Source organism: Balaenoptera borealis, assembly GCF_965194805.1.
Source record: "Balaenoptera borealis genome assembly, chromosome: 4".
NCBI classification, from domain to species: Eukaryota; Metazoa; Chordata; class Mammalia; order Artiodactyla; family Balaenopteridae; genus Balaenoptera; species Balaenoptera borealis.
The window spans coordinates 147,331,453-147,357,843 of record NC_138861.1 but is presented as its reverse complement, the minus strand read 5'-3'; the positions used below and the strand labels follow the sequence as shown (position 1 = coordinate 147,357,843).

Here is a 26,391-nt window from a genome sequence, read left to right as displayed (position 1 = left end):
TTTCCAGATAAAAAGTCTTCTTCACAAGGTGCTGGAGTTTCCCCACCAATGGTGCGTCAGTGACAAAGGCAACTACAGGAAGCGAACTTCCAGGTGAACTAAATAACATGAAATGCATGTGCTAATTGTGGAGGGGAGTAAAGCTTCTAGACTACACAATGGAAAAAGGAAGAAAAGCCCCGGAGATGGCCGCGCTCAGATCACAGGGGGCTCGGCTAACTCTGGAAGTCGGGGGGCAGGATCCTGCACTGTGGACCCTCGGGGCTGTGGGTTCCATCTGGCCTCTGCTCTCTGCTCCCATGTCAGGAGTTTCCCCTTTTTACGCAGTGCCACCACGTCAAATAAGAATTTTTCCCTGTTTTTCATAGCAGCTCTCAATGAAGGTAGAAAGGTAAACGCCTGTAAACGGAGTGAGGGGACCTCCGGGCGGGTTAAGGAGACACCAAGCGGCTGTGCCCACGTGGGAGACGTGGGGTCTCGACGCGCCACTTTCTGTGCCGCTGGATGGCGAAGCCTCAGTAAGTGGCACAAAGGGTCCCAGGTGGAGGACCCGGGCGCTGCAATCGGGGTGAGGACCCAGAGAGACAACGCGGGTTGGCAGCTTTCCCCAAAGCTTGGTTTGATGCCGCGTGCAGGGCTCGGAGGCTAAGAGGCAGACCTGCTGTCAGGAGAACCGCTGCAGGCGTTGGGCATCTCTGGGCACCAGGGCACCTGGGTCTTAGTGACTCTGCTGGCATCTTTGGCCCCACGTGGCCGCTGGGGTGCGCCCCTGCCCCCCCTGGGATTCCAGTGCCTGGAAGGGGAGAGACCCAGAGACAGCCAGACCTGGGGTCTAATCCAGCTCTGTCTCTCCCCACAGGGGTCCTTGGGCAGGGGTCGCAAACTGTGGCCCTTGGGCAAATCCAGCCCAATCCAGCAGCCTCTTCTGTAAATAATCTTTTCTTGGACCACAGCCCAGCCATCTGGCCTGTGGCTATTTTCCCAGTCCAGTGCAGAGAAGTTGCTACAGAGACCACGGGGCCCGCGAAGTCTAAATCATTTACTACCTGGCGCTTCACAGAAAAAGTGTGCCAGCCTCTGTCCTTGAGTACATCCCTCCTCCCCCAGCCCCAGTTTTCTCGTCTTTAAAATGGAGGTGGTGTTCCCAGAGTCAATAACTACTGGGAAAGGGCTCAAAAGTGGGCAAGGGTCTCCGTTAGGATAGCGGCGTGGAGCCACTAAATCTCCTCTCCCGTGATCGGGCAAGAGGACACCTCCTTGCAAAAGACCGATCATCTCAAGTGCTGGCAACTTTATTCAGAGAGAGCAGAAGCCAGGTTCAGACTCAGCCAAGCTGGACTCGCCAGCCCAGATGGGCCCGCCCCTCAGGGACCTCATGGCATAGGCAGGGCACAGGTCACCGCAGGTGAGCCCGCAGTGGCCCCCAGAGTCGTGACCACAACGCTGGACGACAAGAAACACGCTGGAGGGAGTCTAGGACTTAGCCGAGTGGGCCCAACCTGCCCTTGGTTAGACTGACCTCGGGCAATCACCTGACTCCCCAGGCCTCATCGCCGGTCCCCGGGGGTCTCAGTTCCTCCGAGTGTCCGACGGGAGGGCTGGGCCAGCGCGTCTCAGAGCCCCGGGGTCCAGGAAGGGCTCCCCCGCTCCCCCGCCGCCCACTCACCTTGGGGTGGATCTTGATGGTGGCGATGTCCGACTTCTTGTCGATGTCTTTGATGGTGGCCTCGTAGGTGTCACCGTTCTGCAGCTGCACCTTGAGCTGCTGCCGGCCCGAGACGGTGTTGGTGCTGGACACCACGTGGGCGTTGGTGACGATCAAGCCAGCCTCCGACATGATGAAGCCTGAGCCGCTGGACAGGGGCACGTTGCGGCCGAACAGAGGGTGTCTGCGGGGAGGCAAGCAGGCGGGCGTTCAGGACTGGGGTGGGGGTCGGCCACAGCAGTGGGCCGGGGGGAAAGGAGCAGAGCTAGTGCCTGGGCTTGGCATCCACCAGGCCCAGCGTCGAATCCCAGCTCTGCCACCTCCTGGCTGTGGCCTTGGCCAGGTCATTAAGTCTAGACCCACTTCACAGCCGGAAAGAGGGGCCCATGATCTGTGACTTGCCATCTGCGAGGATGAGTCAGGAGGCCCGTGAATGTCAGACCCATGACGATACAGCAGGCACTTCCTGCCCTGGAGCTAGACAGACCAGGATTCTAACCTCAAGTCCAGTCCCCATGTACATCTGCCTGACTGTGGGCAGGAGGCCGACCCCTCTGAGCCTCAGTCTCCCCATCTAGGAAATGGGCTAACAGCACCTGCTGCACTGAGCCGGGGGCCTGCAGGCAGTCGGTCAACGAGCAGGGCTGCTCCTGGCACAGGGAAGACGCAGGGATGTGTACCGGGACTCCGTGGACTGTCACACAGCAGGTCCCCAGGGAATGTCAGTGTCCCAGGTCTCTGGCTGCGCAGAGAGAGGGTCTAAACACCGAGGGGAGCGTGCTCCCACCTCCCTCTGGCGCCTCCCCACTGCTGCCTACTCTGAAGCCCCAGATGGCATAAGCAGAGCTGGCGAGGCTCCGTTCTGTGAATTCCACACCACGCGCCTACAGGGGGAGCCCTGGACGTGGCAGGGCAGGGACACCGGCCTGAGCATCTGCCTCCGTAAAATGGGATGGAACAGGTGATGCAGCTGGCATGGGGCCCGAGTCAGTATTCTCTGGTGGGGGACAACACCCCGCCGCGGCTGGAGCCCTCTGAGAAGCAACCTCAGTTCCCAGGATGCCTGACACAGCTTGGGACCTACCCCGGGAGGGGGGTCGGTCGCCTCTGGGACCCCAGTGCAGGGCCTGGATGGAGCAGATCATCAGTGCCGGAGGCTGCTTGGCAGAGACTACGGGAGGGAAGGAGCAGGGATGGCCGGGAAGTCTCCGGGGAGTGGGTCTCTGGGAGGTGCAGAAACACCACCTCACCACCAGCAGGACCAGGGACAACTAATGTCACTAAGGGCTCCCTCTGAGCCAGGGACCAAGTCATTTCGCGCTCACAGCCGCCCTATAAGGTAGGCAGGCCTCCAGTTCGCAGGTGGGGAAACAGGACCAGTGACACGAACCAGCTGCCCGGGTCAGGCAGGAAAAGGGCACAGCAGGGGTCTGAACCAGGCAGCCTGGTCACTTGGCCCCTCTGCAGGGTGACCAGAGCATCTGTCCGCTCACGCCAGCAACCAGCCTCTGCCCCCGCCTAGTTCCACGTGGGTCCCTGAGTGGCAGCCGCACCTGAGCCCCGCGGGGCTGCCATGTGTAGGATTTGTCGAGTGTCTGCAGAAGGGCCCCAGGCAGCCCAGGGCCTCCTCTCCGGCTCCAGGGTCACAGCCAGAGGTGCCTGTGCTGGAGGATCATTTTCTGGTGTCTGGGATCTCGCCCGCCTCGGCCTCACCACGCGGACATCAGCCTCCAAGGCTGACTTGGAAATGGCATCACCGCCTGCCCTGCTGGTTTGGGGGTCTGATGCCTGGGGCCTTCTGGAAAGACGCTGCCCCCTCCAAGCCACCTGCAAGGCCAGGGACGTGCCACTCACATGTCCAGTTGTCATTTCCTTAATGACACGTCTCAGGGTCTGGGGCCCGTGGAAAGGACAGCGAGGGGTCAGCGTTATCGCAGGGGGATGGGCTCAGCTCTGAGGTCCAAGAGACTTGGGGCAGCTCTGAGCCTGGGGCAGTTCCCCGGGCCTCTGTTTCCACATCCAGCAAATGGGAACATGGGAGCCCGCCTTCTGGATTCATGGGAAGGTGCATAGGCTGTCAGCCAGTGCTAAGGGACAGTTTGCCCGGTCCTGGTGTCTCCTTTAGGAGGCGGGCACACAGCAGGGCTGTTTGGAGCAGCACAGGAGCTGTAGGAAAGGCAGCCCGTGCGGCGATGGGCACACAGCAGGCGCCTGAGGACGTTGCTGAGCTCACACCGTCAGTCTCCCCCGCCCCGCCCCGCACGGAGCACCGTCAGTGGTGAGCACGGTCCGTGCCCTCCAGAGATGGGGGGCAGCGATGCCCAGTGACAAGGGCTTCCACTCGTCAAGCTCCACGGCCAGCGAGCAGGGGGCCCTGTGCTGGGGCCAGGAGTCAGGGCGCGAGCAAGTCTGCCCACTCCTGGGAACCCCCAGGGCCACCTGGTCCTCTGTGCCTCAGGCGGGCTTAATGACACTGGCCGGCCTCCACCACCTGGGGAGAGTGCTGTGAAGTCAAGCGAGGCCCTGGGGTCGTGGCCGAGGCCTCAGTGACCGTCCCCTCGGGCAGCGCAGCACACGGGGGCCTGGTTCCCTCCGATTCCAACAGGATGGAGTGGGGTTCTGACCCTGTGTGTCTCATCTGGGCTGCTACTGGCCAAAAGGTTAGGAAACTCGATGGAAGAAATACTTTAAATGTGAGAAAAGTCATGCTCTTCGTGTCTTCTCTTTGCGGGGTGTAAGTCAATTTGGGACTAGACCCCAGGATTCCACGGGAGCCAGCGGTCTGCAGTGTCCCTGTGACACCTCAGCAACCCCCCACCTCGCACCTGCTCGTGCCACAGCCCGGTCACCTGAGAGGTGCTTTCTGTCTCCTTAGGTGAGGAGGTCAGGGTCAGGCAGGGGGCATCCCCAGCAAGGGCTACAGCAGTCCGGCAGTCTGAGCGAGGCCCGCTGGACCCCACGCCCGCTCTGCTTTCTACTGCCCCCCAGTGCTAGAATTGAGTCTACTTTGGGCCCAGCAGATGGGGGGGGAGACCTTGGAGAGGCGAGGCGGGCTCCACGTACCTCAGGAAGAGTTCTATGTGGACCACGGCCGGCGCGATCTTCTCCACCACGTCAGCGATGAAGTTGAACTTGTACCGCGGGCTGGTCAGCTGGTGGAGACCTGTACTGGCAGAAGAACCAGGTGCTTTAGTGCGGCCCAGACATTTGGGAAGGGGGGCTCACTTGCCCCAAGGATGGTTAATGCTGAGCTTCCTCACCTCACATCGCCAGCCCAGCCAGGAGGCTCAGAGAGGTCAGAACACTTGCCCTGGGCCACACAGCACTGACGTGACGCTCACGCTGGATCTGGGCTAGTCCCCCTGGGCCCTTGCCCTTTCTCTCAGATACAGCAATGCCCTGGCGTGAGGAAACCGACCCTTCCCCTTGCCAGCTCTGGCCTGTCCCTCAAGGCCTTGGGCTACTGCAGTGGCTGGACAAGGTTACAGCAGAAGCCCCTGGGTGGTCCCTTCTGAGCTGCCCGCTCCTGGCCATGGTGTGGCCCCCATCTGGGCCAGGTTGGCTGCCGCTGTCTGAGTCGCCAGGGCCCCCCCACAACCCCGACCCTGATCTGTGTCTAACTTAGCCAGGCCCCAGGCTGGCTTGCCAGGCAGCTCACGACCTTCCCTGGAACATTCGCCGGCTCAGATTTCTGCTGCCGTCAGCAGTGGGGCTGCTGCTCGCCAGGACCACAGGCCTGAGACGTGTGGGTGGCACAAGGCCCACACCCCTTTGGTCTCCCTGTTCGGGCACATGCTGGGGTCTCCCAGGTCCCCGCCAGAGACCGGCGCTGTCTGGAACCCAGCGCAGCCCTGCTTGTAAGGGCTCCCAGGGCCTGAAATGAGTACTGGGCTGAGCACCATTGAGCTCCAGCTGTGTGGCTTTAGGCAAATCACTTACCCTCTCTGGGCCTCGACACCTCACCTGAAATGTGAGACCAAAGGTGCCTCTCCACCCCCATCCCCCAGGGAGCTGTGGGACTAGGCTGTGACTTGCAAACTGAAATGCTTCCTGCCTCGGCAGGGGTGGGAGGGGAAGGGGGGAGCCCACCACCCACCCTGCTCCCTGATGCTGGTGAACAAAGAGGGCTCGGCCTGTAAGGTCCAGCTTTGCAGCTGATGTCTCTCGATGGTCTCTGGGAAGTGACCGATAATCAGGATCTAGTGAAAATCTGGTTTTCCTGGTTGTCCAAAGGGACGGGAGGGAGCAGGTTGGGTGCAGCACAGGAGCAGCGTGCAAGCCCACAGTCGGCGCCTCATAAACATCTGTGGACAAGTGCGGTCCCCATCCACGGCCCGACTCGTCTCCGCAGCTGTCCAGGGGGGCAGCCAGGGCAGGGGTCATCAGCTCCATCCTAAAGGTGGGGAAACTTGAGGCTCAGTTCGAGGAGAACCAGGACAGGGGCTGTAGGGCTCCCTTCCTTAGGGCCCTCCCCTGCCCCCCGTGGCCCCTCAAGGCCCTGACTGTGAATTAAGCCTGAGCTGGGACTCGGGGCCCAGAGGAGAGCTTGCCTTGGGCTCCTTGGTCTGGGGAGGTGAGCAGGGCCCACCCCACGGATCCTGTGATGTCTGCCTCTCAACCAGCCTGTGGGCGCCGGCCACGGCGGGCCCAGCCCCCTGCGGTCAGCCTGAATCAAAGGCTGCCTATCCGGGGTGGCTGGAGACTGGCTGGGAGACGTGGCCCGCTGCGGGCCACCTCGTGGCTCCCTGATGATCAAACTGTGGCCGCCAGGGGCCGCTGTGCCCAGAGCCCTCCTCCCAGAGGCAAAGCCCAGTGGAGGGGTGGCATCTAAGATTCAGAGGTTGTGTTTGTGGGCAAGGCCCATGCCGGGCCACGGCTCTGCCTCTCCCAGAACACGTGGGTGCCAGGCACGTTTATTTCCACGTGGATAGCCAACAGTCCCTGAAACTCTGGAGGAGAAGCTACCCGTCAGCTAGCCCGTGGGGCCCGAGCCTAGCTCTGCCTGCCCAATCCCAAGGGCACTGGGAACCTGCATTCATGCTCTATCTTAAAGGCGCAGGGAAGGAAGCCAGCCACCAACCTTGTTGCCCCTTCCAGGTTCTGCTTTCTGACAAGAAAGCTCCCCCGCCAGGCAACCCCCACGTCACCAAGGTCCCGGAGGACTCCAGGCAAGGGGGAGGACTCAGCACCAGGCCTGGATTTCCTCTGGCCAAGGCTCGTGCCCACCATGCCATGCTGGAACAGGCAAGCCCAGGCGGGTGAGGCCAGGTGTCACCCCTCCCTGCTCTGTAAACCGTGGGGGCCACTTACCCCCAGTCTCTGCTCCATCATCCACCATTCCCACGTGGACCACTCCCCAGTTTTCCCTACCACGATGCTCTGGCCTGTCCTGGGTGCAGCTCAAATCTCTCCTCCTCCAGGCAGCCCCCCTGGCAGTCTTCTTCCAGCTCTCCTTGGGGCTCCCAGCATAATGCCTCACCCACCACACTCGCTCTCATAGGGAGGCTGAGTGCCTTCCATGTGTGTGCTCAGTGCTGGGGACAGGCCAGTGACCAGCCAGGCACAGCACTGTGTGACCAGTGACGGGATGGGGGGAGGCCCAGGGTGAGATGGGGGAGTCCAGTGGCACCCCTAATCCAGGCCTGGAAGAGCACACCGGGAGGGGAACAGAGATGCAAAGACACAGCATCACGCATGAGGGCAGCTATGGGTGGATTCGGCCGACTCCAAACCGGGCCCAGTGTGAATAAGACAGAGGAGGGGTGAAAACATCTGATCAGAAGAGGCTGCGTTGCCACGTGACTCGATCCCAGATCTCAGTGACTCCAAAGCTTTAGGCGCGTCTGTCCAGCCCCTGGCTGACCCAGCCCAGGTCCCGCAGGCTGCGCGCCCCGAGCTGCCCAAGCAGCCAAGGAGCTGACCTGGCCACCCGCAGATCTGGACGGCACAGCGGCCTCCCTCCAAATGCTTTTCTTTCCAATGTGGCCTCTCCAGAGATCACTTAAAATAGGCGACATTCAATTTCATATGACGATTTAAAAACAAAAACCCTCTGTAAAATATTCATAAGCCAAAGGCTGGCGGGAAACACATCAGAATATTTCATGGTGGATATTCGGGGGCAGAGGTAAAGTTATGACTGATTTTGTTTCCTTTTGTGGATTTTCCAAATGTTCTCCCGTAAGCAAGTTAGATATAGAAAGAAACAGAAGGGAGAGAGGAAGGCCTGGACGGGCTGTGAGCTGGGCTGGGGTGTGAGACAGCGAGAGGCTGGGCTGTGTTTCCCACCGTCCCCGGCAGGGCCCTGGTGACTGGCGGGCTGTGGAAGCTCAAAGGAGAAGCCGGGCAGGGCTCACCTCCCACCCAGGCACCAGCTCCTCTGGGACACAGACATGTCCGGATCCCCCGATAGCCCAGCTGTAACCAGCATACGCGAACCCCCAAGGCAGCCCTTGAGAGGGGGCATGGGAGGGAGGGCCTAACCCTAACCCTAACCCAAGGACGAGCATGCTCTGCTTGACCCCATCCGGCCCAGCACACAGTAGGTCTGCAAACACCGCCACAAAGAACATCGTTCAGCCTGTTAACCAGCTTTTGGGGGGAGCAGCCTTACACGAGCAGCGTCAGTGTGTCCCAGGAAACAGGCCGGAGACAAAGATGGTTTAGGGTGGAGACAGGCCTGGAGCTAGCGCCAGGTCCCATGGACTTCAGAGCCCGCGCCCGCCCTGACCCCACGGCCTGGGGCTCCCGTGCGGAGCTCCTGGGTCAGCCGGCTGGTGCCACAGGCCCCGCCAGGCCCTGTCCCTTTAAGCCGGCGAGGTGGGTGGCGGGGAGGAGGTGGGAGGCGGGCAGGGCCTGCTTCCTGGTCCTCCTCCCCACACAGAGATGAATCATCCCATGAATCAGTGGGAAGGGAAGACGTGGTTCCCACTGCCTCTTTCCACATGAAAACCTTGGGCCCCACGGCTGGGAGGCAGACTCTGTTTATTTGGGGGTTTTGACAACCCCCATCCCCACCCTCACACTGTCCTGGAGCCAAAGTTCTGAAGTCAACAGTCAGTCTTGACCAGATTCAGCTGTTAGCATTTTTTTTGTTTGTTTTCAAAAATAAGCTGCAATCCACAGGCTTTGGAAGTTCTAGTCAGGAAGAACTTGACACAGAGCAAAGCAAACAAGGCCAGGTGTCCAGCGGTAGCGCCCTCCCGCAAGAGGAAGGGGCACAGCCAGGGCGGAAAGGGACGGGGAGAAGGGCTGGCAGGGAGCCAGGTGGGGCCCGGGACTCCGCCTCCAACATTTCTGCATGGCAGGGCTTCCAGCACAGCGGCAGACCCTGAAAGAGGACCTATGATGTGCCTGCTCTGGACAGTCACGACTGCCATGGAATGGATGGGGAAATCGAGGCCCAGGGTGGGACACTGACTGGCCCAGACACCCCGCAGGGCCACTGATACTGCTGCACGGGTTGTGTACTGCACAGCTCCAGGACCATTCTTAACAAACATCACAGCGTGACTACCTCCCTTGGAATTGTGCAGTGCGCAACCTGCACAACCGTATGCATTACCCGTCCAGCGCACAATGGGCAGAGCCAGGACTGAGACCCAGTTCTTTCCTCTAACTCCGAGGTCACTGCCCCTTCTTCTATTGCCTCCTGCAATCAGAAGACACCGCCCCTGCGTCAACCAGTAGTTAGGTAAGAGCTGGGAATGGAAGGGCCATCCGCAGGTGCCCACAAGGTCCCAGGCTGTGCCCATCTGTCCATAACGCTGACTACAGCCTGCAGGCCAGATGGCAACGTCTCAGCAGGGCTCACAGACCTGGGTGTCCAGGTCCCATTTACATCTGCAGCCTTGCTACTGCCGCACGCCCCCGACCCGGTACCCTCGGCTCTGGTGCCCCAAGCAGGCGTGCTCTGAAGTGCCCCCCACAAACCTTTGTAATCAGTCCCTCCCTCATCACCCCCAGGCCCAGGCCAACACACCTCCCCTGGGGAGCCTGCCCTGACTCAGTGGGCTCAGTGACCGAGCTCACTCGTCTGGGGCCGAAGGCACCTGGCGACCCCTCCCAGACCTGTCCTTCGAGACTGTCCCCGTGGGCTGGGCACCCCTGACCCACAGTGGTGAGCAGAGAGCAGCAGGGGAGCAGGGGAATTACCAGGGCCTCCTCCACAGCCTCTCGCCCTCACCCCAGGCCCCACCCACCACCCACAAGGGGCAGGCTTCGAAGCCCCAAGAGCCGCCCTCCGGGTCTGATTAGTTCCCAGGATGGCTCCCTGCCTGTGTTTTTCTTTTTCTTGAAAACATGCCTGTCCCCGAGTGAACTGTCTCCCCCCAGCCAAAGACGGTGGCTACAGCTCCCGGGGGGCGATGCTGCTGTCTGCGACCCCCCGGCTCCCGTCTCTGGAACCCAGGGCTGAGGGCTGCAGCCGGAACTCCCTCTCCGTGGGCCACGCCAGCCGGGGTTCCGGGCACTTATGATAGCAGGGAGTTCTCACAGCAGTTCTTCAGGGCAGGAATCTTCACCCATTTTACAGGTGAGGAAAAAGGCTCAGAGAGGTCAGGAGACCCGCCAAGGCCCGCAGCCAGGTCCCAGACCCCTGACCCCCGGCACGTCTCTCTCCCCGTGCTGGTCCTCAGCCAGGGTGACTGGCTGTCCCGCCCCCAGGAGAGCCCAGCCTTGGCCGGTCCTCAGCTTAGGGCCAGCCTGGCTTTTCTGGCTGTGAATCCCACTGGGGCTGCAGCCAACCCTGTGGAGGAGAGGGCTCGGCTATCAGCTCGTTTGTGCTTTGTCAAAGGGGCCCCACAGGCCAGGCAGGACTCCGGCCTGCCCACAGGGCCGCCCAAGCCACGGAAGCCACGGTGGGGTCAGCCCCTGCTCCTCCTCTTACAGGAAGCCCTCCCTGCCCTGACTGGTCCATCAGCTGACTCCTCTGGGTTCAGGCTCCTCAGCTGTGACGTGGGTACTAAACGAGGCCAGTGGAACCGCCGTGGGCAGGGCCTGGCACGTGGCAGCCGCTCCACAAACACTGCCCTCCAGCTCCTTCCTGTCCTCCACTGCCCCACCTTCCTCTCACAAACTCCACTTATGTCAGATACGTCCACTTGTCAACATTTAGGTTTATTCCCACTAACGCCTATTAATTAACGCTTACATCGTGCAAAGCACTTGAAATTCATTATCTCATTGATTGTCAATGACCCAGTGAGGAGGATCTGTTGTCCCCATTTCACAGATGAAGAAACTGAGGTGTGGAGAGCTTAGACTTGCAGCGTCTCTCCACGGGAAGTGGTAGAGCTGGGACTCACCCCTGAGCAACCGGGAACAGAACTGGGTCTCGGTTGTGGCTCTGCCCATTATTTGCTGGAGGGGCTAGAGAATACAGTTGGGCAGGTTGTGCACTGCTACCCTCTGCACCAGACCGGGCATTCAGTTTGGGATGCGCACACACCCACACGTCCTGGCCACATCTTTGCTACACTGACGCTAAGGGGTCTGTGATTTTATTCTCTTTCCAACCTGTTTATTCAATACCCTTATCAAAACGAAGCAGGGGGGCTTCCCTGGTGGCGCAGTGGTTGAGAATCTGCCTGCCAATGCAGGGGACACGGGTTCGAGCCCTGGTCTGGGAAGATCCCACATGCCGCGGAGCGACTAAGCCTGTGAGCCACAATTGCTGAGCCTGCGCGTCTGGAGCCTGTGCTCCGCAACAAGAGAGGCCGCGATGGTGAGAGGCCCGCGCACCGCGATGAAGAGTGGCCCCCACTTGCCGCAACTAGAGAAAGCCCTCGCACAGAAACGAAGACCCAACACAGCCATAAATAAATAAATAAATAAATAAAATAAAAAATATATATATATTAAAAAAAAAAAAAAAAAAAAACGAAGCAGGGAGGCCACTTCCTCAAGGTGCTGGAGACCTGCCCGGGGTACAGGGCACTAGATGCAGTCAGGAGGACCCGGGTTAAGCACAGCTGTGCCTCCCCACCTGGTGACCTCGGGCAGCCCACTACACCTTGATGAGTCTTTTCTTCTAAAGGGCCGTGACAAAAACACCCAGACACGATGTGTGTTTAGCCCAGAGCACAAGGTCTCACCCTTGACCCTGGTAAAGACTGGTGGCTTCTCACCCTCACAGCAGGCCCAGGAGGAGGCCACTTTCAGACCCTCTGGCAGGACATGCCGGCTCACTCGGTCAGCCGAGGGCTACTCCGTCAGCCGAGGGCTACTCCGTCATCCAGTGTGCACAAACCCCAGGCTTCCAAGGAGGCCAAGTGAATCTCTGCTTGGCCTCATTTTCCCCAGAGCTCCCGGCAGCTGAGAGGTACGTGTCAGGCCAGGTGGACGCAGCCAGTGGGTTGAGCCTGGCACACCCTTGCTCCAGCTCACCCAGCACAATGCTCGCAGTGTGACCAAGTCAGGGCAGTTCATCCCCAAAGCGGCTGGGTGCCTCTGCTGGGTCCCCTCGGATGTGAACTTGAAGGCAAGGACGGACCTGGATTTGGGCTGGGGGGGGGGGCAGTGGGGCTCCACAGGCCTCACAGGTCATGGCGGGGCCCCCAAAGCCTGGAGAGGTGATAAGCCTGCTACCCTGTCCCAAACCTAGGCCACCCCTTCTCAGTGACACAAACAGAGCAGTACTGCCACCAACACACAGACAGGGCCACGCATCAGCCAGGCTCTTGTCAGGGAACCCCGTGCCCCACTAGACACCCTCCACGCCAGAGCCCCCCGCCAGAACCTGATCACAACTCTCCGAACCCGCTGCTCCAGGAGAGGCCCCGCCACCCACCCTGACCCCCTACACCCATCAGTCAGGAGATACTAATGCCTCTGGAGCCTGCCCCCCTCGGCTGTCCCCCTAGCTCAGGCCTCATCAGTTCTTCCTCCTCAGGGCACCAGACTCGCACTAGCTGGGCCCCTGTACCCACTCTGCACACCTGTTACCCATAAGCCTTCAGGGGTCCCTCACCTCCAAAAGATGGGTCACCCTCACAGCTCCTCCATCTGGCACCAGCTTACGCTCAGCATTTCCTGCTGTCCTCCTCAGCACAGGCTCTCTTTGCATCAACCTCTCCATGGCTGTTTAGATGCCACCTCCTCCAGGAAGCCCTCCCTGATCTATGTCTCTCCCCATCCCGGAGATGGGTTCTCCCTCCCCTGAGTTCCACACATTGTCATCTGTCCCTCACAACACAGATGATCAGGGATTTCACAAGGACTCGGCTGGTGGTGGTGATGGTGGGCAGGCTGCAGAGGCCAGGACGTACTGAGCCTGCAGGCTGCATCAGAAGTCCTGCTTGGTCCCAAAGGCAGTGGTCCCAGAGTCACAGCAGGGCTCTGGGCTGGGGAGATGTGCGTCTCATACCCGCCCCCTCAGGCCACTGTGTGGAGGTGCATGGGAAGGGGAGAGGCCTGGGAAGACAGACTGGACGGGGTGCTGTGGGATCCCAGTGCACCTCCAGACCAGCTCAGTGAGTGTGGAGGGCGAGGGTGCTTCCCAGGCCAAGCCCTGGAGGGAAAAGGACAGCTGCACAGCACCCTGGGCCTTAAGCTCCTCTTGGCTGGACTCCTGGCTCTTCACGAGTCCTCAGGAGCCAACAGATGCTGCAGTTCAGCTCTGCTGTCTGGGCAGGGGGAGTGAGAGGAGTGGGGATGCCTGATGAGTCCTGAATGCAGAATTCTGAGACCCACAAGGCCCCAGGAAGCTGCTAAGAGGATTAAAAATCGAAAGCCAACAAAGCGCTTAAATAAATAGAGCCGAGAGCCTCTGTTGGCACCTGCACTGGGGCTGAACAATAAAAGCTGATGATTAAATGCCACGTTGTGAACCGCCCAGGGCTTGAGATTCTGATTTAACTGCACGCTTGAAGGCCTATTTGTCTGCAGTTGTAGGCAGACAGGCTGTGAAAAGGGACACCTCTGCTCTACTCAGACCCTCTGCACACAGTTCTCTGGGTTTTACTCTCCCATTGATAGATATTCACCCACACCGCGTAGTATCTGCCTAGCACAGACATGGGAGTACACAAGAGCTCCACGGATAGGTAGTGAACCCTCATCACTGGAGGTATGCAAGGAGGGACACCCACCACGTGGGCCAGTCTTTCATTCCACAGCACCTACTGAGCCCAGGTGCTGGACAGACGTCTGTCTGTGGTCACGGAGCTACCGTCCTCTTCTCACCCTCCTGTGTTTCCCCCACCGTCTGAGGTTCTCCAGGACACAGATGGGGTCTGCCTCATTACAGGGGGCCTTGTTACCAGCCCATGGCCAGCGGGACACACAGAGAAGGTGCTTCACATTCGTGGACTCCCTCAGTCAAGAATAAAGGTTTCAAAATGCCTGGACCACCTCCAACCTCCCTGCTGACCCCCGGCACCCTGAAGCCTGATTCTAACAGCATCCACTACTTGGGGGGGTTGGCACTGGGAAGGGGCCCACAGACACCACCGAGCTGCAGTGGGCAGGCGCCAGGCCCACCCTGAGCCCTCTGCCTCCCAGACCCACCAGGTGGCTGGTTCCAAGCCCCAAGTCAGAAGGTGCGGTGGGTGCTCAAGAAATGATAACGCCCATCTCCATGATGCCGAGTGGCACCATGCTCCCAGTCTCCTGGGCACAATCCAAGCACAAGACTGACCTCATCACCCTCACTTCTCTTAAAACCCTTCAGTGGCTCTCTCGTGTAATCATGGCTAATCCCACATAACGCTTCCCAAACCGGGCTCCCCGGAACCCCGGTGTGCCAGGAGGAGGTCATGTGTGTCCTGCCAGGAAAGAGCTCTGTTGAAGTTCTCTTGGGAAACCCTGGGTTTTATCATTTTGTGGGTTTTTTTTTTTTTCCCTTGCTGTAGGTGTTCTCAGAAGCTCTGATAGACTCAAGCGGAGTGTGAATCCCCATTGCAGGGCTGGCGTTCACTTTCCCAAACTTTTGGGGCCACAGGACACTTATTTTCAGAATCCCAGACATGATTCGGGAAGCCTGGCCTACAGGATGAAGCCTAAAACACGACATTTATGGGCCACTTGTGGTCCTGTCCCAGCCAAGCTGCCCAGCCTTGGGCGTCTCTCACAAGCCTACGCACGCACGCGCGCACACGCATCCGCTGCACAACAATTGCTCTGGGCTACGTGGCTCACCATGCACGTGCCTCCACGTGGTGGTTCACGCTGTCTTCTCTTCCCCGAAAGCCTATCCCTCCCGCTACCTGGAAGACGCGTCCCCATCCTTGGAGATTCAGCTTAGATGCCCCTCACCCCTGAAGGATTCCCGGCACCCCGGCAGCCGTGCTCCCCACGGTAGAGCCTGTTCTGGCGGTCAGCATCTCCTGGTGGGCAGCTGCGGGCTGAGGGCACACACGGGGCCTGACAACTCCATCGCCGTGAACTCCGGGCCCAGCGCAGGTGGTTGCACTCAGAGCTCCTGCGGAACCAACGCCGGAGCCTGCATTCCTAAGAGGTGCCCCAAACAAATAAGGGTTTTCCAGCATTTTCTTCCACAGGGTCAACCTGTGTGGCAAGAAGCCACCCAGAGCCAAGGCCAGGTTACGGGAGGCTGTTCTAAGGTTTGACGGGACTGAGAAATTTCCTACCCCAACGGCCGGTCCCCACGGAGCTCCAAGCGGTCCAGAGGCTCCACAAGCCCGCTCCCCATTCCTAAACAGCCCTCCGGGGACATGCGTTTTAAGCGCAGTGCAAGACAAGAAAGAAGACACCACATGTCACTCAGTTGGTGTCTCTTGAATATCCAGACCAGATATTTAAGGCCAGGAAAGACTGCTTTGCATACAACACCCAGGCAGGGAGGGATATGGGGACCAGGGGAAATGAGACACCACATGGGTAAGTTTTGATGAGGCCAGAGGCTGGAGAGATGTAGAGCTAGACCAGGCCCCTCGGGGTGGTTAGGAGAGCACCGGGTTTCACCTACTTCTGTGACCCTGGGGACAGCACTTTACCTCTCCCAGCCTCAGTTTCCCCACCTGGAAGACCAGAAGGCTGGTTGGATGATTTCTCAAAAAAACCATCCCTTGTGCCGGGGAAGTGTGGACCTTGAGGCTCCGCCCCGGCTCTGAGCCTGTTTCCCCAGGAGACTGCTTCATTCCACCCCCCGCAGTGCTAGCGGAGCAGCCCGACCGAGCGCTTACCCGATGGGCAGGCGCCCTTCTGCAGCTGGCGCACGGGCGTCCCGGAGAGCCGCAGCGCGCGGCGGCTGGCCGCCTGCAGCGCGCACACGTTGGCGTAGGTGTGCCCGTCGGTGCCGCACACGGCGTGCGCCCAGCGACACCGACACACGCCGCGCACACACTCCAGGCTCTCCCCGCACGGCGGGTCTACGGCGCGGCCGCACGGCTCGCCCTCGACGGCGGCGCACACCAGGCAGCAGTCGCAGAGGTCGGGCACGTAGCCGCCGGGACAGCGGGGACTCGGGCACCGTGACACGTCGCAGCGCGCGGGGCACGACGTGGCCAGGGGCTCCCGGGCCAGCGCCAGCGCGACCAGGGCGGCCAGGAGCAGCGCCCGCGCCTGCATGGCGGACGGGCCCGCGGCGGGCGGCAGCGCGGGGGACCGGCCAGGGGCGCACCGAGGCCGCGGCTCCGGCGCCGACGGAGGGAACGCGGGCGGGAGCGCGGCCACACGCGCCGGCGGCTCAGGCGGGCGGGCGCCGGGACCGCAGAGACATGCCCGGGGCGCGGAGAACCCGGGGGACTGGGGAGGCGCCCGCTCCCTCTGGGCAGACGGTCTGCGGGTAACCGGCCCCTCCGCGTTTAAAGGCGCCGGCCTCCCGCCCGCCCTCGCTGGAAGGGGGCGGCGCGGCCCCTCCGCCAGCTCCGCCCCGGCCCAACCGCCCCCGCCCGGCCTTCCGGGCCTGGACCCACCCGCGGCCGAAAGCTGGGCCTGCCCGGTCTGGGAAACCGGTGTGATGGATATTCTGCGACCCCGCCCCCGGGTAGGGGCCTTGGGGAGGAGGAGCCGCCAGTGTGTAGGCCTCCGGCACCCCTGGGAACCCCTGAGCTAGCCGAGTTCATGACTGAGCTCCGGTGACCTCAGCTACTCCCCCCATCACCCTCCCCCTCATAGACATGGGCAAGGCCAGACCGTCCCAGCTCCTCCTCCCCAGCCTGCCGCCCCTCCCTCTCCTCCGCCCCCGGCGCCCCTCCCGCACCCCAGGCCGCCTCAGCCAGGAAGCCCTCCGGACAGACCCGGACCAATCCACGTTGGTGGGAGGGATGGATGTCACCCCTCCTGGCTCCCCACCTCCTCTGGGGACAAACCTTCAGGAAGTGCCCCCCCACCCCATTGTCCTCAGTCTTTAGAGCTTGGAGGATGTGCTCCCCCAGGCTCTGGACACGGTCTGTCCGGTTGCAGCCTGGCTCTCGGTGCTCTGTGGCCCTGGCAGTTGTCTTACAGCTCTGTGCCTCAGTTTCCTCTGCACGAAAGGGGAAGGAATAGCACTTGCTGCCTCACAGGATGTAGGGAGAGTCCCACGCAGTGGATGGCGGAGGAATGTCCGCAAGCACCTTGTGCGTGGCATGCGGTCGGCCCACGGGGACCGGGAGGCTGCTTCATCCTGATTATTCCACACACGGCCTCTGAAAAGCCACTTCAGACCCAGGCCCCGCCCGAGGGCCCAGAGCCTGGTGACCATGATGTCATCAGCATGACAAGGGCTGTGGGGATCCGAGGAGAGGGCAGAACCCTCCTTTGGAGGTGAGCTTCAAGAGGGTGTAGGGTCTGGGACTTCCCTGGTGGTCCAGTGTTTAAGACTCCGTGCTGCCAATGCAGGGGGCCCAGGTTCGATCCCTGGTCAGGGAACCAGATCCCGTATGCCGCAACTAAAGATCCTGCATGCCGTAACTAAGACCTGGAGCAGCCAAATAAATAAATAAATAAGAGGGTGCAGGATCTGGATGTGGTCATGGGCCTGGGGGCTGGCAGGGTCAAGCCAGGAGCTCTGCCCCACCTAGGCCAAGGGTCCAGAAGCAAAGGCAAGTCAGAGTGGCGACCCATTCGGCAAAGAAAGCCCTCGGGTGCAGACCCTGGAGCTGGGGGTCTGTACCCTCTCTGGCAGGCCCTTAGGCTGCCTGGTGAAGTCTGGAAAGCCCTGCTCGGAATAATGTCTTTTAAATGCATAAAACAAGCTGCACGGCGTTACTAGGGGAAGTAATGCTCTTATTAATCCAGTTATTTAAACGTATAAAACTGCAAATAAATCCACGGTAAGTACATGGCTTCTTTGTGAACCCCTTAAATAAGATCTGGCCAGCAGTGGGACACCCGGCCAGATTTCAGAGCACAAGGGGGTCTAGAGGTGCCCGCAGCCGCTGCAGCATGGAGGGAAATACCTGTGTTCCTCTCGGTGACAGGGTCACAGGGGCCCTGTGGCTTGGGCCTGCTTCACCATGGAAGGATATGCTGGGCTTCAGGGGAGGGGTTGGTGAAAATAAACGTTTTTTCTTTTTTCATCCAAGTTTTCAGACACCCAGGTTAGGAACCTCTGGCTCAGAGGAGGGAGAGGGAGCTGGGGGGGGGGGGGAGGGACTGTGTCTGGTCCCTGAGAGCCTTGGTGTCCTTGAGGGACTGGGCACTGCTGAGAGGTCAGACGGGATGTGGCCCATCAGACAGGCATGCTGGAGGAAGTGGCTCAGGCTGGGGTACAGAAGGGGAGCTGGGGCCCCTGAGAGGCAGTGGCTGTGAGTGTAGGGTTGAAGGTCAGCAGGAGAACGGGCCGGAGGAGCCTGGGTCTTCCCTTTCTAAAAGGCCCTTTGACAAAGGGCAATGGGATATGCACTTCTGCCTCGAAAAACTGGACATGCATTTTGCTTTGAAGATGTGGAGAATTTCAGGCCTTTCTTGGAATAACCCAGAATGCCAGGGGTGGGGGACCACAGGGCTGGTCTGGGCCTCCCCCAACCCTGGCCAGGGCTCCTGGTTTGTCTCTCCTCTAGGGAGGGTGCAGGCCTGAGGGGCAGAGGGAGTGGCGCATGGGCCCAGGACGTCCTGGGGGCACCATGACCCAGAGTAGGCTCCTTGGGGGACCTCGGCATGCCAGACACCCAACCCTGCCGGGATGCTCCAGCGCACAGAAAAGCAGAGACCTGGGTAGGACCGAGAGCTCATTTCTTCTAAACCTTTTGTCTGCAGGTGGGGAAACTGAGTCTCAGAGAGGTCCCTGGGCTGGCCACAGCTGCAGACCAGAGCTCTCACAGCCCTCTACAGTTTACACGGGACAACGCCTGCTGTTCTTGGGCCCTGCGGCTGTTCAGGTGCTCTGCTTACATGATTTGATGCCATATTCACGGCTGCCCTGGGAGGCGGGTATCGCAATCCTTGAAGGAAGCTGTGGGATGCACGTGTCACAGTGTGTGGCAGCCTGGGACTCAGTCCATGCTCTTCCCTCAAGACCACACTGCCCCCAACGGTCACCTGATCTGACCTTTACAACCGTCGTGCGAAGGGGATATTTATTCCCCTTGTACAGATGGGGAAACTGAGGCCCGAAGTGAAAGGACCCATCCGTCGCTTCCCTTCTCCCCTCTGAAACTGGGGTGCACTCCCTGGGGTTGCCTTTGTTTTTGCCTGAAATAGGCAGGCCCCTCTCACAGAGGCTGCAGTGAGCATGGCTGGCCCCAGGCCCAGAGTGCTCTGCCGGTAAAAAGGGAATCTGTTTCCACATGTTAGTGCAGCTGCCGGGGAGACGGAGGGAGCAGCGCCCCCTGCTGCTCCCTCTCCATCCTGCCTCTGGGTGCAAAGCAGGGCACCTTCGGTGGCTTCCCCCCCGCCTGCTGCAGGAACCCCTCCCGCGGGATCTGAGTCTCCCCTCCTGTGGGTGAACGTCCTCGAAGGCCTAGGATGCTCCCAGGTGGTGCTTCAAGGAAGGTGGAGGCTCTTCCTATTTATTATTCATTCATTTATATTGACTCCCCGTTACCCCCACCGTTGCTACTTAAGGCCTTTTACAAACAAGAACAAGATCAAAAGGAAGGAAGAGAAATCAAGTAAAGAAAAAATGAGTGATAGAAAAATAATGGGAAACCAGAGGTGGAGCTAAGATACAAATTCTTGTCACAAGATGCTATTTTTGAGTGCATGCCCATAAATTTGGCTCCCAGCTTCCTGGTAGCCAAGGCGAAGATGGAAACGTGATGTCCATGTTGCAGAAAGAAGCCATTACTCCAAAGCAGCCTGACTTCTCACTACTAAGGGGAAAGAGGTGTCCCCAGGGAGCCTCAGAAAGGATTCTGCAGGATGGCCTGACACCTTCCACAGCCGGTCCCGTGTGGCTCCCCAGAAAATAGCTGTCAGTGGGAATGAGGGGCAAGCCAGCCTAGGGATCCTGCAAGAAGCTTCATTCCTTAGCAGGTGGGATTCAGCCTGGCCCAGGGGGAGCAGGGGGCCTCTGCAGTAAGTGCCCAAGCTTGGTGGGACATCCTAGAACCTCATTCAGAAGCAGGAGCTTGTGATACTGAACTTGATGAGAGCTGGCCTCACTCGCTCGTGAGAACGCCTTCCCACGTAACACACTACACCGCAGGGAAAGAGCTCCACGAACCTTTCAGTGCGCGGGCTGGGTCAGCCCATATGACTCTCAGCACACAACACAGCAGGGCGAGAAGGTTCCAGAAGAGGGGAGCGGGCCATGAGGACTGAAGACCGTCAGAACCATGTCAACGAGGGCCCCAGACACTCTGCTCTGGGACCCTCTAGCAAAACACAGCCCAGGGGACCGAGGCGTTCTCCCCATAGCCTGGCGCCCAAGGGCCCAGGCGGGGAGACCGGTGGCGTGGCCTGGCACGTCCCTGACCACCGGCAGAGCAGCGAGCGGTGGGCAGAGGGCAGTCGTGTTCCCTGCAGACTCTGCCTCATTTGTGAGCTCAGGAGAAGCGCCCTATGGGAGACGCCCCCGAATTCTTGGGCCAAAGGGATATTTTCTGTGGGGCTCAGGGTCTTGCATCTGCAGGTAGGGGTTCCTGCTATAGAGAGTGACCTTGCTCCAGGTTGCCATCATAGTATGGTCACCACCTGGGTCGTGCCTGACTCCGCTCCAGTTGTCAGCCCCTCACAGAGAGGGACAGTGTCTCATCTCCCCAGCACTGGCCAGGCTGGGCGTTGGCCAAGGTTACTTACACTGATCGGAATGGAATTGAGTCCATCCAGGCGGGAGCCCTGGGGGACCTCCACCGCAGGCCTCTGTCTCTGCACAGAGTTGGACAGCCGGCCGGGCCTTGGTCCTCGGGTCGAACTCTACAAGCTCTGGGAAGCCTCTGCCCTTTGACCTGAACTTTGTCTAAGGCTTCACATTGGATGAGGTCATGACTTAGGTCACTTTGGGGACTTTGCATCCCAGCCGCACCTCGGCCTGCAGTAAGATTCGTCAGCCCACGTTAGTGGGTGACTCAGAGGGTGGGCCCCCGGCACAGGGTTGGGGGAGGAGGGGGTCAGGGTGGGTGGGACCCGCTCTGTCTTCAGCCCCCAGCCCCTTGGCCCTTACCACACTTGGAGGAGGTGAGTCTCTCTGAGAGAGAGACTTCCCTCCTCACCCCTGTGTCCTCCCTGGCCCCTGGCCTCCAGGGGCAGAGGGGGAGGGACAGGCACCAGCTAGCACTCAGGACTGCTCGGGGGACCCTGGGGAATAGGTGCTACTGTAATCCCCATTTTGCAGGTGGGGCAGCCAAGGCACAGAGAGGTGGGGTAAGGTGGCCAAAGGCACAGAGCCTGCCCGAGACGGAGCAAGATATGGACCCAGGGTATATGACTCCAGAGCGCATGCCCACGGCCAGTTCACTGCGCTGTCTCGGGGCAACCACACCGTGACAGCACGCACGGAGGATGCTGGGACAGAGGGAAGCCTGGGGGCTGGACGGGGGCCACTCTGGGGCCCAGGGGAAAGGAGGGCCTTCCCTGAGTGGGCTCTGAATGCTGGGGAGGGGTTTGCTGGACAGAGCAGGAAGACAGGGAGCCCCAGGAGAGGGTGCAGGGGTGCAGAGGGGGCCAGCAGGGTTAGGGAAGGCAAGCCTTCTCTCTAGGGCAGTGGGGACCCCTGGAGGAGGAGAAGGGGCAGCACAGCAAGGTCAGCTGTTTTGCGACAGCTCGCTCTGGCTACATGAGGGCCTGGATTGGCCAGAAGGGGGTGTGCAAAAAGTAGGGGACCTGGTGGGGGATTCTGCAGAGATCCAGGTGCAAGGTGATGCCTTGGCCCCAAGCTGTTTGCAGGTAAGCGACAGCAAGCCCCACTCCAACTGGCTTCAGCAAAAGAGGGCTTATCGGTGCACCTTCCTGGAAGGTGCAAGGTGATCTAACGTCAGGTATGGCCTGATCCAGGAACTCACAGTGTCCTCTGGCCCATCTGGGCTGTGCTCCCCGTGGCGCTGGTTTCATTCTCAGGCTCTAGGGGTTGCAGGATGGCTGCCAGCAGAACCAGACTCACATCCTCTAAGGGGCCTCTTCCCCTGCAGTCCCAGCAAAAGTCTCAGTGTGTCTTATGATGGTTCTCACATCCATCCCTGACCCAACCACGAAGGCAGCAGAGTCAGGAGCAGCTGCCTGCAGTCCAGCTCTGATCACCCCCTGCTGGGCTCAGCATTTTCCAGCCAGATGACAGTCCCAGGTGGCAGGAAGGTAAGTCTCAGAGACTGAGCTGAAAGAAGCTACACAGTGACTGAGACCAGCAGATCTGGGCATTCCCTTCACAGAGGTGGACACTCTGCTTGCACACCTCTAGTGACGGGGAGCTCACTATCCATCAAGGCAATCCTTCCCGTTGTTAGAATGTTCTTCCTTCGATTGAGCTAAATGCTGCTCCTGTAATTCCCACCTCTGGACTTTGCTGGACCCCAGGAGACTGTGGAGAAAACATCAGTTCCCTTATCTACAAAAGAAGGCTGCAGGGACTTCCCTGGTGGTCCGGGGGTAAAGAGTCCGCCTTCCAATGCAGGGGTTGTGGGTTCGATCCCTGGTAGGGGAACTGAGATCCCACATGCCATGGGGTAACTAAACCCATTCACCACAACTACTGAGCTCACGCGCTTCAGTGAATATCCCGTGTGCTGCAACTAAGACCCGACACAGCCAAAAAGCAAAAATAATAGTAAAGAAAATTTAAAATAATAATAAAGAAAAAAAAGAAGGCTGCAAACATCAGAGGCTGGTCATCATGTTTCTTCTCTATTAGTTGCCTTGTGACCTTGGGCCTCAGTTTTCTATCTATCTAGAGAATGAAAAGAAGGAAACTTCCTCCTGGGGTTCCTAAGGACCAACAGAGGCAGTAGGTAGGGCTGTAAGATGGCCCCCAAGGTTCCTGTCCCTGGTGTACACACCCTTCATATGCCCCTTGAGTATGGGTGGGCCTGACCTAATCAGGTGAGCCCTTAAAAGGGCCTGGGCCCTTCCTGAAGGCAGAGGCTCAAAGTGTAGAGAGATTGGAAGTGTGAGGGACCCATGGAGGGGGCCACAAGGCAAGGACCTGGGGTGACCTCTAGGAGCTGAGTGGTCCCCAGCTGACAGTCCACAAGACAGTGGGGACCTCAGTCCTACAACCGCAAGGAAATGAATTCTGCCAACAGCCTGAAGGGCCTGAAGATGTCTTCCCCGCTGAGCCTCTAGTCGGGGGTGCAGGCAGCCAACACTGTGTGAGACCCTGAGCGAGGACCAGCTAAGTCGTGCCGGAGTCTTGCCCCACAGATACCATGAGACAATACATGTGCGTTGTTTCCAGCCACTAGGTGTGTGGCGATTTGTTTTGCGGCACAGAAAATGAATACAGGAGGTGAGGGCTGAGTGTGTCGTTAACTCTGAGGGGACAGAGGGAGCAAGTCAAGGGAAGCAGCTGGAGGGGTGGGGGGACAACAGCCTGGAGGAGGGGAGGCAGACCTTGGGGCCAAGTCCCAGCCCCGGAGACAGCCGCTCCTGGGCCCCGCCTGCTGGCCCAGCTCTGCCCTTTCTCGGGGAGTTTCTTTAAGTACCACAAGGCGGGCACTAGTTACACCCACCTCACGGGAGCAGAAAACCAAGCTAGGAGAGGTTGAGTGGCTTTCCCAAGACCCCGAAGCCATTAGGCAATGGACCCAGGGTTAGAAAATAGTTGGATCTGACCCCAAAGTTCATGCTCTTACCCCAGCACCACACTTCTGTTCCACGTCCATTTTATAGAAGGGAAAACTGAGGCCCAAGAAGGGGAGGTGGGTTGCAGAGATGCCAGGCTAATTGTTAACCAAAGGTCACATGACTGAGCCTCTACTACGTAACAACACAAAGCATCTGTGTCTGGTCCTCACCACATCCTCCCATTGACATGCCCGTTTCACAGATGAAAAGAGCAGGGCACAGAGGTTCGATAACTTGCCCAAGGTCACACAGCGAGCAAGGGAGCTGCAGAATCGGGATTAGAACCCAGGCAACGTGCCTCTCCTACAAAAGCTGGTTTGGAACCAGCAGACCTGAATGAGGGCCAGGCAAGGAAAGCTGAAAGGAAGGAGCGGGCAGACGTCTTAAAGGGGTCCCGGCTGATTGAAATGATGAAATCAGAGCCGCCTGGCCAGCAGGGCTTGGTCCTTTTCCCTTCTTTTAAGACAACAGTTCTCAGCTTTGACTGTCTGCAGCCCAAGCCCTTCTTGGAAATCACCCTGCCCCACCTCAATGCTGACAGGAGTTGGACGTGACCCTCCCCTGGACCAGAGCGGCCCACCCCACTCCTGGAAGGGTACATGCTGTCCAGCAAGGCGGCCCTTCCTGGACAGCCGACTCACCCCCCAGCCAATGGAGCAGCTGTCCTGGAGGCTGCTGGGCCTCTGTCCACCCTCTGAGGAGCCGCCAGCCTTTCTTTCAGCCCCTGAGGCCCTCCTCCATCCTCGCCGGAGCTGGGGGGGCAAGTTGATGCCCAGAAACAGTCACTCTGGCCATCCAGGGCGTCAGGATGGACAGGCTTGTTGGGAGTGATGGGCAGGGATCTGGCGCCCCTTTCCCCTCGCCCCTGGGCCACACTGCTCTTCGGGACCCCTGAGCTGTGTCCACACGGTCCCAGCGGGCTGCTAGACTGAAGGTGAGCCAGAGAGGAAGCACTTCAGAACTGAGGGCGAGGAGGCCGCCTGCTGGCCCGCCGGGGCTCCGCTCCGAGCTCTCCTGCCGCTAATGGGACACAGGTGCTCCCTAGGCCCCCGCCCCATCAACGGTCCTAATGTCAAACCCGTTCCCACCATGCTCTGTGCCCAGGTGTGGTTTAACCCCCGGGGAGGGGGTCCCTGTGCAGAAACTCTTACCATCCCCATGTTTCAGGCCTAGGGAGGTGCAGTGACTCACCCAGGGCCACACAGCCAGGCACGGCAGACCTGGGTGCTGACCGGTGGGCCACACAGCTGGGCCCTGGTTTGTGGGGTGGCCAGTTGGAGACTGAGGTCACACAGTCACAAAGATGACCTGCTCCGGGCCAGAGGGAGCCCCACAAGAGTCTAGAGTCCCCAGTGAGCGTCCTCCTGATGGGCTTGCACCCCCTCAGGGATGGGAGCCCCTCCCACACACCCTCCAGGACAGCCCGCCCCCCTTTGTTCCTTGACCTGGCAGAACCTCACACCCATGTTTCTCCTGCCAGGCCGGGCTCTCCGCAGCTACCTCAGCCTCTCAGCCTGGACCCAGGGCAGACCTCCCAGCACCCACCCTGTGACAGTATAAGCTCTGGAGGCAGATCCTGGCGCTTTTTGAGAACCACTTGCCATTTTCCCAATCAATTGGAGCCTGGTTTCCTGTCCTCCGTCATGAAACTCAGGTGGGTCTGAACCCAGTGCCATTCAAGCGTGAGCCCTGATGGGTTGAGCTTGTCAGCATATCCCATCCCCCTTCCATGGTGATTGGTTCAGGGGTGGGTCCTTTACCCAACAAGAGCCAATCCACATAAGGTACCATTCGCTGACACTGTTAGGAAGAAACATTTTCTTCTGCCCAGACACTTTCCCTCAGCGTGGGAGCCAGGAAAAGTGGGACTGACAGCCATCTGATGACCTTGAGGAGACAGTCTGCCTTGAAATAGAGCTAACTGAGGAGTGGAACTGAGAAAAGGAGAGAAAGCAAGCTGGTCTTGAGCCTGGATCATGCCATGCCTGAAGCTGTTGTTTCTAAGCTATCAGTCGATTGAGCCAGTAAATCCTCTGTAATGTTGAAGTCAGCTTGATTTGAGTTTCCTGCAGTTACCTGCGACTTAGGTTGTTGTACAGGGGCTGTGCCCAGCCAGACCCTGACAATAAACATAGATTCAAGAGGAGAGCTCAGACAAGTGGTGGGGGTTATGCACCTGCCACTTACAGAGCACCTGCCATTGCTGGGCACTGTCTCTATTATGCCCCCATGACAAGGTTCCCTTTGTGCAGGTGAGGACCTGAGACCAAGAGATCACCGAGTCTCACCCAAGGCTAGGATTTGAACTTGGGTCTGTCTGACTCCAGAGCCCATGCCCTTCTCTGCCCCTAGGCAGTCCCCAGGCACTGCATGTGTGCTGGAGCCCAGAGCCTGGCCACACTGGACATCCAGTACCAGGGAGGCCATGGGGCTCCCCACCCTGTGGACCCCACCGTGCGCAGCCAGCCTGCCAAGTCCACTGGCACTCTCTGGACCGCACATGTCAGGGGAGAATCGCTAGCTGGCTCTGAGTATCCCTGCAGGAGGCGTGGGCATGGCCTACGCCTGGCACTTTGGGAGGCAGC

At 59.6% G+C, this 26,391-nt stretch overlaps 1 protein-coding gene across 4 annotated transcripts in view; it reads right to left on the bottom strand.

Annotated features, from left to right (window-relative positions):
• HTRA3 (HtrA serine peptidase 3) overlaps positions 1–16,379 on the bottom strand; it is a 32,929-nt gene extending 16,550 nt beyond the window's left edge. For all 4 annotated transcript variants that reach the window (XM_082390967.1, XM_082390969.1, XM_082390968.1 and 1 more), the window contains exons 1-3: positions 15,850–16,379; positions 4,769–4,868; positions 1,667–1,889 (exon numbers count right to left, since the gene is read on the bottom strand). In XM_082390967.1, coding sequence (XP_082247093.1) covers positions 1,667–1,889; positions 4,769–4,868; positions 15,850–16,234 — 708 coding nt within the window. In that variant the 5' untranslated portion in view covers positions 16,235–16,379. The remainder of the gene's footprint in view (positions 1–1,666; positions 1,890–4,768; positions 4,869–15,849) is intronic.
• Positions 16,380–26,391: the final 10,012 nt, after the last annotated feature.